We start from the raw sequence: 14,613 nt of genomic DNA on the forward strand, positions 1-14,613 counted from the left end.
GTTAAAGACTCTGAGCTTGACAGCTGGAGAACTGACAGCCCAAGTTCAAGATCTAAGCTCTGCGCAACAGGATGAGCTCCCATTACTTGTCTCAGCTCCTGCACAACTAGCAGTTGCAAATGCAAGTAGATTAATTGGTACAATTTCAGTGGGAAGGTAACAATGTTCCATGTGCCTTTGGTTATAGTCATGCTAGTTACATGACCAAGGAAATTGTCTTCAGACAATGCTGGCTCCCTCGGCCAAGAAACGGAGATAAGCACCGAGCTCTAGAGTTGGACACAACTGACAGGGAAACCTTTACTTTTAAACTTTCAATTACTATAGTATTGCAGTATGCATATTTATTTAAATATATTTTGGAACCCTCTTAGCTAATTTTCTGATGTTTATAAGCCTTCCATTTTATCTACTTCGATATTTTTTTACTGTGCCTTTAAAATTAATACATTAATAAATCAGAGAAAGCAGGGGAGAATATTTCCAAAAGGGGCTTAACATCATTTCATCTGTAAAACACTATATTTGTGCTAGAGTGGAACACGAAGTGCTTAAGGTAGCTGGAATAGGTGCTTCAGGTATACAATGAAATCTTGATTTAAGGCAGGGGTAGGCAACCTTGGCTTTTATGACTCGTAGACTTCAACTCCCAGAATTCCTGAGGCAGCATGGCTGGCTCAGGAATTTTGGGAGTTGAAGTCCACGAGTCATAAAAGGTTGCCTACCCTGGGGATCACATTTCACAGACGATGGGTCCGCATTAGCTTACTATACTTGGTAATCTGCCTGCATAACATGGTCAAACCCTTTCAAGATTCCCCACTTTTGGGTGCTGCTGAAGAGTTTCCAAGCACTTTGTCAAGACTTTTGATTGAGAATAAATGCATTTCATACTTTCTGAAGCTGGATCCAGCAAATTAAGTTTGTCCATCAAACTAGAGTCTATAGATTTCCTCTGCAAAAAGGTTTTAAATTTTGTACCTAACTAGTTCCTCTTTGACATTCCCATTTGCTCAGTACAAGGCTGAAGTTACAAGGAACCGGCTCTATTTCTGTACAAATCTTAGCTCTGAAGTTTAAAGGAAGAGGGTGAAATAAAAGGCCAACTCAATGTTGCTTCTCTATATTGTGATATAAGAACATCTGCCCTTGCAGGCTGGGTAAACCATCTTTTGACAGTGAAAGAATCAGCTATGCTCCCCTATGAGAATGCCCCCCCCCCAAAAATCTTTAGAAACAAAGATTTAGTGCTCTGGAAAAATGCTGACCTATTTTTTAAAGCATGGATTTAGGTGTTTTTTTTTTAAAAAAAAGCTGTTATATATAGAGAAACTGGAAAAGAAAGACAAATTCTGCCATATGTATATTGTGAACTGATATGACCGGGTGTATGACCGGTTTCTGGAATTGAGTATGTCTAGTCTAGTCTAAAGAAGAGATGGATGAGGGGGACATGATAGCAGTGTTCCAATATCTCAGGGGCTACCACAAAGAAGAGGGAGTCTAGCTATTCTCCAAAGCACCTGAAGGCAGGACAAGAAGCAACGGATGGAAACTAATCAAGGAGAGAAGCAACCTAGAACTAAGGAGAAACTTCCTGACAGTTAGAACAATTAACCAGTGGAACAACCTGCCTCCAGAAGCTGTGAATGCTCCAACACTGGAAGTTTTTAAGAAGAGACTGGACAGCCATTTGTCTGAAATGGTATAGGGTTTCCTGCCTGAGCAGGGGGTTGGACTAGATGACCTCCAAGATCCCTTCCAACTTTATTATTATTATTATTATTATTATTATTATTATTATTATTATTATTATTATATTATTACTACTACTACTACTACTACAGCTTTTCTGCTGCTTCTGCTGAAAAGTTTTACATGGATTTGATTTTTTACTATTTTATTTCTTTTATGTTTCTCAGGACTCTTGCAAGAATGCTATTGCCTTGACAAAACAATGCTCTTGGCCATAGTTGTTTGTGTAATGCACCATGGTTACTTCTTATCCTCACTGTACAGTAGAACGTCACCTTTTAGTCCATTCTGTTTGTTCCAGCTTTGGAAGTGTTCCATATTAGAGTGATGACAGTTCTTATAGGCAGGCCACTCACAATTGCATGATTTCAGAAATCTCCTCTGGTACACGTGTTTTCCATAGCTCTTCCCTGGATTCTTCCAGTCATGAAATCAACTGGATCCCTTGCTCACTCATTGCCAGTACAGCCACTTTCCTGCAGTGCTCTTTGGAGATGGTATTTGTTTATAATAAATAATTTCCATCTATTTTACTTGATGTCCCTTTTAGGAGCCTGCCATTTGTTAATTGAGCAATTTGACAGATAGCTAAACTTTTTATTGTAAGCCCTCACACAAACTTTCCCACTCTATATTAGGGACAGTGATTGGTAGATGTTTTTCTACCAGCAAGAGTCACTTTCTGGAAGGGGGAAGCAAAGCAAAGGGAATCTATCAGTCCCTTTCTTTATGTGGCCTGCAGTAAATAAATAATAGCACCATTTGCTGACATTGTTACTGTAGCAGAATAGGATTCTACAGAATAGAAGAGGCCATTCTTTTGCTGGCTCAAGGACAGGTGTGAGAAGCTGTGAGAAACAGCCCTATTTCTATTTCATTTCCATCAACTTGATTGCGTTAGAAGCAGATAAGCGATTCCAAATATATCTTTTAGCTTTCCCTCTCTAATCGTGACAGAGAAAGCAATTTTAATGTGCAAGTAAAGATCTAATTTATCAGTCTGTGAAGTAGGCAGCTTTTCAAAATGAAAACACTACCTTGATAACTGGGTACTGGAACTGTCAATCAAAGAATGATTAACATATGGCTCCACATTTCTCTTTAAATTCTAGAGGGAAGTGAGGGGAAGAAAGAGGGATTTGGTGGACACATAGGTAGGACAGGTCTGAGAAGTCTGTAGCCTGAACCCAAGGAAAGTCTCCTATTATTATTGTGAACAGATAAAAGTGAAATACCTGACATATTCTTAAGAAGGGCATTTTCTTAGAGCAGGGGCGTCAAACTGCCAACCTGCGGGCTGGTTGCATCATACGGAGACCGCGCCCACCCAGCTCCGGCAATGCAAAAAAAGTCACGATACGTCACGACATGTCACGTGATGCGGCGAGCAAGATTTGAATTGTTAGATTCCATGGCTAAATATCGGTGCTTCTATCACCTGCCATATCATGAGAAATGCCTCAGTTATTGAAGATATTCTCATGGGTTTTTTTTTTTTTTTTACTGTCAACAGTATGTATCTCTTAGATTTACATATTTAACATCCCTCCTTGGAAAGACGGCCCACTGGGATCTGAATTGCAGACTGTCCTATATTTGCCTGGGCTTTAAGTTACACATTGCAGGCAGAACTGTTAAGTTTATAGTTAAGGCAGCTAAGTTAAAAACCCATTATATTGAACAGATCATGGTATCTTGTAAAGGTAATATATTTATCTGAATGCTGATTCTTTGTATTTACCACGTATATATTTTATTACTGTATTTTCTTTGGTACATTTTACCCTAGAATTAGATCTTGTATTTTATTTTATGATATAATCATAAAACTAATCAATTAATAAACTACCACTACCACTTTGAACAGATATTTATTGTTATATATTTTGTAGAACAATTAGGAGTCAACTTGCTATGAAAGTAAAGAGAGGTAAAACTAAATTATAAACTTAAAGGGAAAGCTTTTACAATTCTTTTTATAGAAGAATTGTTTTATTGTTTTACTTCAAAGCATGTTACCTTTTATACACATATAAGTATATACAAATGCAAATATGGATACATAAGAATGCACACATTATAAGCCTTAAAAAAATTCTAAATCAGGAAAGTATTTGGTGGTGATAGCAAAACCAATAGATGCTATAATGATCTCCCCAGATTATTGAAATTATGCTTTAATGCTAAAGCGCCAAAACAAAAAACACAAAAAATGAGGGCATCTACTACAATCAAAGTTTGCCACACAGCCACTTTTCTAAGAGCATTGCTTGAAGACAGGGCAATGCTATGTAAAAAAGCTTCAAAGTCTTATGACAGGCCTAGTGCTTGCATTCTTAAAGTTATATTCATTTGCAAAATTCTATAAAGAAATCAGCACATATATTCTCCATTATTAGATACCATAGAAAATATTAAATATATTTTCTTACCCACTACAATTGAGGATTCGCAATGATAGTAGCCATTAGGTTGCTTTTTTTTCAACATTGAGCAAAGATCCAGACGGTTCATAGGTTCATCTCCAAAATAATGACTTTTGAAATCAGCAAACATGCTTGGATCAATTCTTTTCACTCCCTTGTAATATCAAAGAAAAAGCAGTCAGAAGAAGAGAAAGTGAACATCATACAATGTGTATATATAAAACATTTCATAGAATAATCTAAAAATTTGAATCATTGTGTAGTACTAGTTTAGATCTAATTCAGTTTTAAAATAAAGTTGATTATTTCCTAACTAAAGACCTAATTTAGAAAACTAGTTACTAGAGCTGTATGAATATATTAAGCATTACATTTCACTACTATAGCTTAACCAATAAGATTAGCATCTTCTTATAGTAGCCTTCTGCCTGTCAAAGAAAAAGATCAACATTGCAGACTGAAACCCGCTATTGATTGCAAACACAATCTCTCATTATGTATATATACTCTGTTCATTAGTACAATTCTTTTAATTGTTAAACAATATAATTAGCAACTGTGGTTAACACGAGACTCAGAGCTGATCTCTGGAAGCTCCAGGCTTTGCTGTTATATTCTCAGCTGTTCCTGGCAGTTCAGCTCTATCATTCAGACAATGGCAAAAGTGACAGGATGCAGTATGGCTTCGTATTGTTTGAACTCTTCCTCTGGGTAGTTGTGCAGATCGAGCTATGCAGGCAGTAAATCCTTAGCTCTCTACCTATAGTCTACTGCTCTCTTGTAATGAACAATCAGTGCCAAAAGATTTGCAAATAAGGATTCCAATCAACTCTCCACCCCTCCAATAAAATAAACAAGAATTGGTGCCCAAGTTTGGGTTACTTTTTTCCTAATTCTTTACCTTTGTGTCATTTTTATGCATTTCTATGATGGAAATTAGCTCAATATTTTTGTTATTTCTTCTGCAATCTGATTTGAGGATATTTTCCGTAGAACTTACATATTTTTTTAATACATACATGCCAACACACACACACACACACACACACTTCAGGATGATGAGACGTGCACCTGCTTGCCCTGCCCACAAAGCACAGAATTTTGAAGCTGGCAAATCTGCCACTTTACTCTTTTCTCTTCTTTTCCTCAGGACTGTTAATAAAAAATATGGATAACAAAATACTTTTTTATTCTTCTCTTTTATCTCAATTTTCCCCTTTTCTCAGTTGTTTCCCTGTGTTTATTTCTGAATAGAAGCCCTTTGAGGTTTTCCAATATGGCATTTTGGATAGGATTCCAAAAATGTGTTAAGGATTGCAGAGAATTGTAAACTCAGCTCTTGGCCCCAGCTATTTAAAATAGTTGTCTTTCCAAGATCAAGCAGATGGCTTTCGTAACAGCTATACAATCTTGAGAAAAGGTGTGACCACTTTTACAAATTGCAGGCAGGTGCTGTACTCATGTTCTCATATACTTTATGTAACTGAATCTGAACACAACTTTTACAATCTACTGTAATTTTTTAAAAAAAAATAATTATGAAAATTACTGTCATTTGTGATAGGGAGGGACTTCTGCTATTCTATGTGAAAGTATCATATAAGTGAACAGAATAACAACCAACTGCATAACAGTAAATGTTACAATATCAATCTGTCATCTAGTACCTAAAGAAAGTATTGATTTAATAATTTGAAATGATTTCCTACTAAGCGATATAACATGTAGTCTCCTTCAAAATACAGGCATATCATATATGTAAATTGTATATAATATTTAAAATAAAATAGGCAGAAAAAAGAGTTATGATCAGCTTTAAATTTAGTTCACTCAAGGCACAAATGACCAGACTCAAAGTATCATATTTGGGGACATTACCTGGTTCTTTAGAAAAGTTTATTAGGTTGTGAAATATGATAGGAAAGAGAAGAGGAGGACAAGGTGCATGAACTCAATTATAACAGCAATGGGTGCAAGAAGAAGAACCAAAAAATCAGGTTAGGGGTATCTATCTATATATGGATGCTAAGAATCAAAACTGACTGAATAGCACAAAATCATCAATCATCATCTTTTTTTGCTTAAAGTTATCTATAAATAACTGTTGTTATAGCTTTTTTTTCTCCTAGCAATTATTTATTTTGAATAAAATTTCTTGCACAAGAAACAAGCAACACTCTCAAAAAACAATAAGAAGACATTAGAGATCTAATAGTAACTACTGTATGATAGATAGTTCTGTTTTAATTAATGCCTGAAATGTGGCTGACATCTAGTGGTGCATCATGTATGCTGCATATGAGCTGCTTCTTGATATCCCTAGCTCCTTTTAGTTCCATAGCAAGTATTTTTTAATCAATAATTATGGACAGAGGCTACTTTATCACCCGCACTATCACTACAATACATTGTAATAGCATACTACAATATTTGCATTCCATCAACTGACCAAGGGATTCAAATGAATGAAAAACAGGAGACAAACTAATCTTTCTAATGAGGTGATCCTTTGTGCTCTCCGAGTTTGGTTGTTTTCTTGCAGACGTTTCATTACCCAAACTAGGTAATATCATCAGTGCACTGAAATGTCTGCAAGAAAACAACCAAGCTCAGAGAGTACCAAAGGCCCCTCATTTCAACCCTGAATTACAAATATTCTCCTTTATTGGGAACTCCTCTAAATATGAAAAGCTGGTCCCTTTTCCTAATTTTAACAAGAGAACTTCCAAAACTGGAAAAAGCAGTCTCATCGTCCTTTGTGGATTGAACCTTCGCCGTTTTATGTCTAAGACATCTATATGAGCGACTGGTTTCCCACCCCACCTTTCTTTAACTCAGATGTTTCTGTGGAAAAGGAAGACCTTGTGTAAATGCCTTACTCCAAATAAGTTCCCAAGTTATTTCAAAAACTAAATTTCATTCATTTGGGGGAGCAGAAACATGTAAATTAGTCCTCTCCTGTCTGCCCTCAAGATGCAGGCAATGAAGCCATCTGAACTGAATTTTATTTTGATGTCATACCATGCTAAATGCTCCCTTTAGTCATGTTAGTCTCTTCATCCCTTGAGTCCTGTTAGTCTCTTCACCCATCTCAAAGCACTCCCCCCCCCCGCTAGGTGACAACCCTTCCCCCACTTTTGTTTTGACAATAGCAGAAGAGAGTCTGGAGAACACTGAGGAGCTGCAGTCTTGGGGGAGGGGACCCTCTCTGGAATGCTGAAAGTGAGAAAATACAGCAAGTATGAGAGAATTTATTTAGGAAAGAGAAATTATTTAGGGAGGATCTGAGGATTATCTGCATGTGTGTGCGTATGTGTGCATAATTGTGCTGTTCGCTATTGCTCATGCGCCTTGGGAATGGCGAGTTGGCCTTTTTTGATTGGAAGCAAGGGGGCTAGGGCTGAAGTCAAGGCCTAGGCCTCCATTTCAGGCCCATTCTGAGAGTTTCTGCCAAAGGCCGCTATTCAGAGTGGCCAACATTGGGGGAGGGGAGTAAAGAATTTCTCTTTTGGTCAGGATGGTGGTAGTGTGATACGCCAACAGAGTCAAGTTAGGCAATCTTACATTTTTCATATGCCAAGCCCAAAAGGTTTGCCATCACTGCCCTAGAGGCACTGTCAAAGGCAAGAAGTTCACTTTTTTTAAGACCAATACCCCTATCGTGGAATATTTATAAGCAAAGGATCATAAGACTTCAATGGATGATTAGAGGTGATGGGAAAATGTTTTACTTCTATGAGAAAGAATACAAAATAGACAAATTCAGAAAATAAATGTTATATCAAATGGGCTTTGATCGGAAAATATTAGCAAGGTATTTTTGCAACTGTATTGCAACAGCATACAGCGGAAACATGCTAGTGTATGTATCTTTGTGGATACTTGTATGTAAAATAAGGCTATGCATCAATCAGAAATTATTGAAAAAAGATACACTATACTGAGCACATAAGAATGCAAGCATGGCATCTCAGCAAAGGGGTTTTCATCTTTTCCAAATAATTTTCAAAGCACGCATAAGACTAAAATATAGTACATGCATATAAATGTAAGAAGAAAAAATAGTATGGATTTAGGAAATATTGATCAAGCCAGGTAACACCATTGGAATAATTAGAAAATACTATAAGTGGAAGTCCACTTTAGAAAGAGGACAGGTGGCAACACTGGCACAAAACCTCTTAATTCTTACGAGGGATAAAGATAAAGTGAAGGGGAGAATTAGAAGTGTTCTGCATGGAAAATATCTACTTACAATACTGAAAATGGTTTGTAGAGAGATGGGAAATAGATTAATACTGTCATGGTATCTTCATTAGCAGGATACTTGTGAGGGAACTGGTTAATGCAGAATCTGAGTACTTTAGGCTTGGAACCAGGAATGCATTGGGGATTTTGTTATGTACTATTCATTGATTTTATTTTAGATGTCATTTTCAAGTTTTAGAAACATCTGGGCTTATTGTACTGGGTGACTTCAATATCCACTTTGGAGCTGGTTTGTCTGGGGTAGTTCAGGAGTATAGAGTATCCTGTCACAACAGGGCAGTGGATCAATATAATGCAGCTTCCATGGTTAATTTGATGTTTTGTTCTAATCAGGAGGCTGTTCTGACAGTGGAATTATGGAGTTATGAATAGACTGCTATCTGGTTAAAGTTGGATTAATGGCTACACATCATCTTTGTGGGGACCCTGGATCTCCCAAAAAACTACTGGACAGATGACTTGGCAAGGTATTTTTTTATTATATGTCCTTCTGATCTTTGTTATTTCAACCTAGGAAGTTATTCAAGAAGATTTATTCAGTTCTGTAAATTTCTGAATAAATAAATATAATATAAATAAACATACTACATTGTTTAAAGGAGTCAATTATTAGATATCTTAAGCACAATGGATCCCTTAGAGATATTTCTCAGGCAGATATTCATTGCTCCAATCTATCTCCAACCTTTTTCAATATTTACATGGAATGTCTGGTGTGGCATCATCAGGAGATACAGAATTGGGTGTTCTCAGTCTGAGAACAACTTCAGGTTCCCCTATATGTCTGCCTGTAGTCAATAATAAATTGTATGAAATCAAATGAAGACAAAATGGAAATGCTTACTGCGACTGGTATAATGGAGAGGCATCTATTATTTAATTTTGTATATTTAATTCTGTATACAAAAGCCATAATATAATCCCAATCATGCAGAAGAATGACTGTTCCTTAGCTCAAATTTAATTTGATTCATCTGTTGCTCTCCAGAATTAATATTTCTATAAAAGGAAAATATCTGTATATTTACATAAACATTTGGTCCTACATATGTATTGTGCACAGTATTTCTATTTTGACTTTCTACTTCAAAGATTCCAAATATCAGCATTCTCACCTTAAAAAAGAATACTTCCGGGAAGAATATGTACTTTCAGCATTGACTCCAAAAGTGCAAAAATTGGGCTCTATTGCATTCGTTTCTTATCTAACAATATTACTATAACTTCCTTTAAAATATATATAGAAAGATTGTTGACCTGGTGTATGCTGCATTTAACTTAAACCCGGATTCAGGGAATAAATTAATCTTAAGGGTCGATGGGGCCCTCAGAATGTCCACGTGTATCAGTTAATCATATTGTATTAATTAGACTTTGTCCTGGTCCATTCACTCTTTTACCCTGGGCCCTTTTACTCTTTGATATATGGCTTATAGCTTAAAAAGATTATATAATCCTCATTTTGCATACATGTTCCATAAAGGCCATTAATACAATATTGTATATCCAATTACATAGATGCGTGAACTTCTTTGAAGCCAAGGAAAATGAGTACTACTGCTACTTTTTCCAACCAGTGCCCATTCCAACCTCAGCATATCACTGAAGAAGATGAAGAAGGGCCATCTGAAATCTACTTGTGTGTTTTGTGGTATGGAGGTGAGCTGGGAATTGTTTACTATGACACTGGAGACTGCTCTGTATATTTCATGCCTGACACACCTGACAACGAAGACCTCAAACTGCTTCAGAGGGTGGTAGATGAGATCTCTCCCAAATATATATTGAGTAGTGCCAAACAAGATTCTAATATTGCCAAATTTCTGACCAATATAGGTACCACTGAGGGAGAAAAGCCAGAAGGAGGAAAAGTAGAGGTTGTCCTCTATCCAAATATGGATTTTGGTTTGGAAGTAAGCAAACAAAGGATTCTATCTAGGCAATTCCCTTTTGTCCCATCTCACGTGACAGCAACAGACAAAATTCTTTATTTGTCCTCTATTTTACCTTTTGAGAGCCCTCTTGTACTAAGAGCATTAGGAGGTCTGCTAAAATTCCTTGACAGGAGAAGACCTGGAGTTGAACTAGAAGACAGTCATGTTGTTGTTCCCATCTTGGCCTTTAAAAAGTTTGTATTGACAGATACTGTAAATGTGGATCAAGACACTTACTGCGTACTGCAGATTTTTAAAAGCGAAGTACATCCTTCTGTGTATAAGCAGGCCACTGGGAAGAAAGAAGGACTGAGCTTATATGGGATTCTGAACCACTGTAGGTGTAAGTGGGGAGAGAAACTGATGAGACTGTGGCTCATGAGGCCCACCAGCAACTTTATAGAGCTTAATAAGCGACTGGATGTTATCCAATTCTTTCTGTTAGCTCAGAACCATGAAACAATTCTGACCCTACAGGAATGCCTCAAAAATATAAAAAATGTACCTCTGATTCTTAAGAGGATGGCTCTTTCCAACACAAAGGTAAGCGACTGGCAGGCACTTTACAAAACTGTTTACAGTGCTGTGTGCCTAAGAGATAAATGTCGCTCTCTGCCAAGCACCATTGAGCTTTTCCAGACAATTTCTCATATTTTCACTGATGATCTGCACTATATAGCCAGCCTAATTAGCAAAGTGGTAGATTTTGAAAGCAGCATCTCGGAAAACCACTTCATTGTCAGACCAAATGTGGACCCCATAATTGATGAGAAGAAACGAAAGCTAGTGGGGCTTTCAGACTTCCTTACAGAGGTAGCTCGCAAAGAATTAGAGGACCTGGATAACAGAATTCCATCCTGCAGTGTTATTTATATTCCTTTAATAGGGTTCTTACTCTCTATTCCACGGCTGCCCACAATGGTGGGCAAGACTGACTTTGAGATTGAAGGTCTAGATTTTATGTTCTTATCAGAAGAAAAGCTGCATTACCGCAGTGCCAGGACCAAGGAACTAGATAGTTTGCTTGGTGACCTTCACTGTGAAATACGAGATCAGGAAACATTAATCATGTACCAGCTACAGTCTAAAATCCTGGAAAAATCTGCAGTACTTAGTGATGTGATTGAATATACAGCGCATTTAGATGTGCTATTATCTATGGCAGTAATGGCTCGAGAGAACGGATATACCAGACCCAGCTTCTCTCATTCTCATATTATTCACATAAAAGATGGAAGGCACCCTCTGATGGAGTTATGTGCAAAAACTTTTGTGCCTAATTCAGTGCACAGCAGCGAAACATATGGACGGATTAAGCTCCTTACTGGGCCTAATTCATCTGGTAAAAGTGTTTATCTAAAACAAGTAGGTCTTATTACATTTATGGCTCTAATTGGCAGTTACGTCCCTGCTACTAAAGCTGAAATAGGACCTATAGATGGAATTTATACAAGGATCCACAGCAGAGAATCAGTATCTCTTGGACTGTCCACTTTCATGATTGATCTTAACCAGATAGCCAAAGCAGTGAATAATGCCACTGAAAACTCTTTGGTATTAATTGATGAGTTTGGCAAAGGCACAAATACTATCGATGGCCTCTCTCTTTTGGCTGCTCTTCTAAGGCATTGGATTGCACAGGTGAACCACTGCCCGCACCTTTTTGTTGCCACTAATTTCCATAGCCTGATGCAACTGAAGCTCTTGCCCCACACTCCTCTTGTGCAATATCTGACCATGGATACCCATCAAGATGGAGATGAGCTTGTATTTTTCTATCAGATTAAAGAAGGCATGTCCACTGTCAGCCATGCCGCCAATATTGCAGCTCTGGCTGGCCTGCCCTCCAAAATTATTGACAGAGGAGTTGAAGTATCAGAACTGTTTCGCAATGGGAAACCTATCCCACGTACTGACCATCCCTCAAAAGATAAACAGATGCAAAATTGCAAATCTCTGGTGGATAAATTCCTCTCCCTAGATCTTGATAATTCCCAAGTGGATTTAAAGGAGTTTTTGATTCAAGAGGTGCTACCTTCTTCAGCTTCCATACTGTAACCTATTAACGTAGAGTGATTTGAATAGAGAGCATATAAATAACTGCAATACAAATAATATATGACTGAACTATGTAGTTTAGGGTATACTGAATTGTTACAAAGTAGGAAATACATCAGAAAGAAATGCCACATTGCTTCAGACAAAAAGCCTGAAAAATTAATAATCTAGCAAAGTGAGCTTCACCCATCAGGTGTTAAATATGTTTTACCTGTTGCTTGTCACATCCAACTAGCATATCCCATTCTGTCATATATGGGAGATGACAAAACTATGATCCTGATCCTGCAAACCACCATGCAGCTATTGTTATATTTGATGAACTATTAATGTATATTTGTGAATAAAGTATAACTGAAATTAAATTTAGAAGGTTATTTATAGATTTCCGTGTTTTTTTGTAAACATAATTGTCAACAACATGATATTTAAACACACAAGTGGACTATGTTCAGGTTATTTACTAACTTTTTTCCCACTGATAATTTCTAAATTGGTGTTATGTGCATTAGATATGTCGATAACATAAAAATAGTCCAGAAAATTTACAGTGCAAAAACATTTAAAAACAAAGAAATTTGTATTAATATTCCTTTTTTAACAGTAGATTTTTCTTTGCTTTGTTGTCTATCTTAAATGTTTTTGTATGCTGATATTCTAAAAAATAAAATCTACAAAGCTTCATCTTGATATTATTTTTAAATGTCCCGGTTTCTTTAGCTTTACAATAGAACTCTTTAATTCAGAACATTCAGGTATTTTGCATACTGAAAAAAATGCCTTTATTACTGGTTACTAAAATACAGTTATAATACATGAAAAATTGAATTAGTTCAGGCACAACCATAGATGGCAGTATATGATCAAGACTAGAAGATTATATTTCTCTCTTTCTCTCTCTTCTTAGTTTGCTTTTGCACTCACAGTAGGAACCTATGGCTTCCATATACATTTAAACCCATACTATTCTTAAATCTTTCATTATGGCTGACATTCGATCAAGAGTGAGATACCCATCCTGTTTAGATGAGAATACAAAATCATACATGAACTTGTTATAATTACTAAACTGGTTTCATTATTCATTTTGAACACTTGCTAGTAATGAGATAACTATCATCCTGTAAAATGGAGCCGTATCTCTTTATTAAATTTCTTGATACATAGTGAAAAAAGAAAATGTGATAAGAATACAGTAAAACTAGAAGTATTCAGAAGAAAGAGGAAGCTCAAATCATTTATATGATAACAAACACATTTGCTAATAATCTTATTGTTCTTACTGTATCTTTTTCTGAATTCAAATTTTCAACTATCTTATTCATAATCTGGGAAAAATAATAAATATATTTCTAAAAATACAAATGTCTTAATTCTGCTTTCATGCTTTTTTAAAATATATTTTTCTTAATCTTATCTGCAAGCATCTTTACAATGGCTAGACTTAAAAGTTGTATTATTTTCATTATTACTCAAGGGCTTCAGGACTATGTACATTTACTTTGGGAATAAATGTGAGGTTCACTTCTAAGTGGACAGGCAAAAGGTTATACTACCAATAGTGTCTGCTTTTAACTCAAATTAAAATTAATACAAACAAAAACTACATTTATGTCAGTATGTGTATATATCATTCTAATGTCTTATAAATCAGGACAATTTACACTTTCTGTTTCCCAGATTCTCCATTATAAAATGAATGCAATTAATAATGGCATCAAGGCTTACTTTCATTTAATAAAAAGTACTATATTTATTACAGCCCAGATAAGTGCTTGGACCCAATATTTCCTTACAGTCTTTAAAAAAAACCTATGAGTTGGGAATTATTACTAAAAAGCATGAAAATTGCAAAGGAAAATATAATTTGTAAAAATGCCCTGTCCCTTAAATTAATCTTTCTTTTCTTTATTTAAGAGAACTGTACAAGCTGAAGTTAATAGTTTTTGTATATAATTGTTTTTAAATAATCTCAGATATATAATTATGCTGTCTGTAGGATTAGATTTCAACTGTGAAATAATATCTATAGGATTTCCTGATAACAGACTTAATACTAGTTTACCTGTCACTCAGCTACAGCTACTCGGTTAAAATGTAAAATCATACAACAATAATTTGTGGAGAATCTAATCTTTGCAATGCAAACTGCCCAATTGTGATAACTTCAC

The 14,613-nt window shown here is 36.0% G+C and overlaps 2 protein-coding genes across 8 annotated transcripts in view; one reads left to right on the forward strand and one right to left on the reverse strand.

Moving 5' to 3' along the window:
* AKAP7 (A-kinase anchoring protein 7) overlaps positions 1–14,613 on the reverse strand; it is a 70,108-nt gene that overhangs the window by 20,963 nt on the left and 34,532 nt on the right. For all 7 annotated transcript variants that reach the window (XM_039324281.1, XM_039324296.1, XM_039324305.1 and 4 more), the window contains exon 7: positions 4,188–4,335. In XM_039324281.1, the coding sequence (XP_039180215.1) occupies positions 4,188–4,335 (148 nt within the window). The remainder of the gene's footprint in view (positions 1–4,187; positions 4,336–14,613) is intronic.
* On the forward strand, positions 4,345–14,607 carry MSH5 (mutS homolog 5). Its single transcript, XM_039324261.1, has 2 exons — positions 4,345–8,917; positions 9,969–14,607. Exon 2 carries the CDS (start codon positions 9,998–10,000, stop codon positions 12,440–12,442), a length of 2,445 nt encoding a protein of 814 aa, XP_039180195.1. The 5' UTR covers positions 4,345–8,917; positions 9,969–9,997; the 3' UTR covers positions 12,443–14,607.

This window comes from Crotalus tigris, unplaced genomic scaffold (genome assembly GCF_016545835.1).
Source record: "Crotalus tigris isolate CLP2741 ecotype Arizona unplaced genomic scaffold, ASM1654583v1 scf7180000017611.44802233496:7321179, whole genome shotgun sequence".
Lineage (NCBI taxonomy): Eukaryota > Metazoa > Chordata > Lepidosauria > Squamata > Viperidae > Crotalus > Crotalus tigris.

Excerpts from the sequence above, each read along its gene's own strand:
- MSH5 (XM_039324261.1), top strand. The coding sequence starts at position 9,998 with ATGAGTACTACTGCTACTTTTTCCAACCAGTGCCCATTCCAACCTCAG.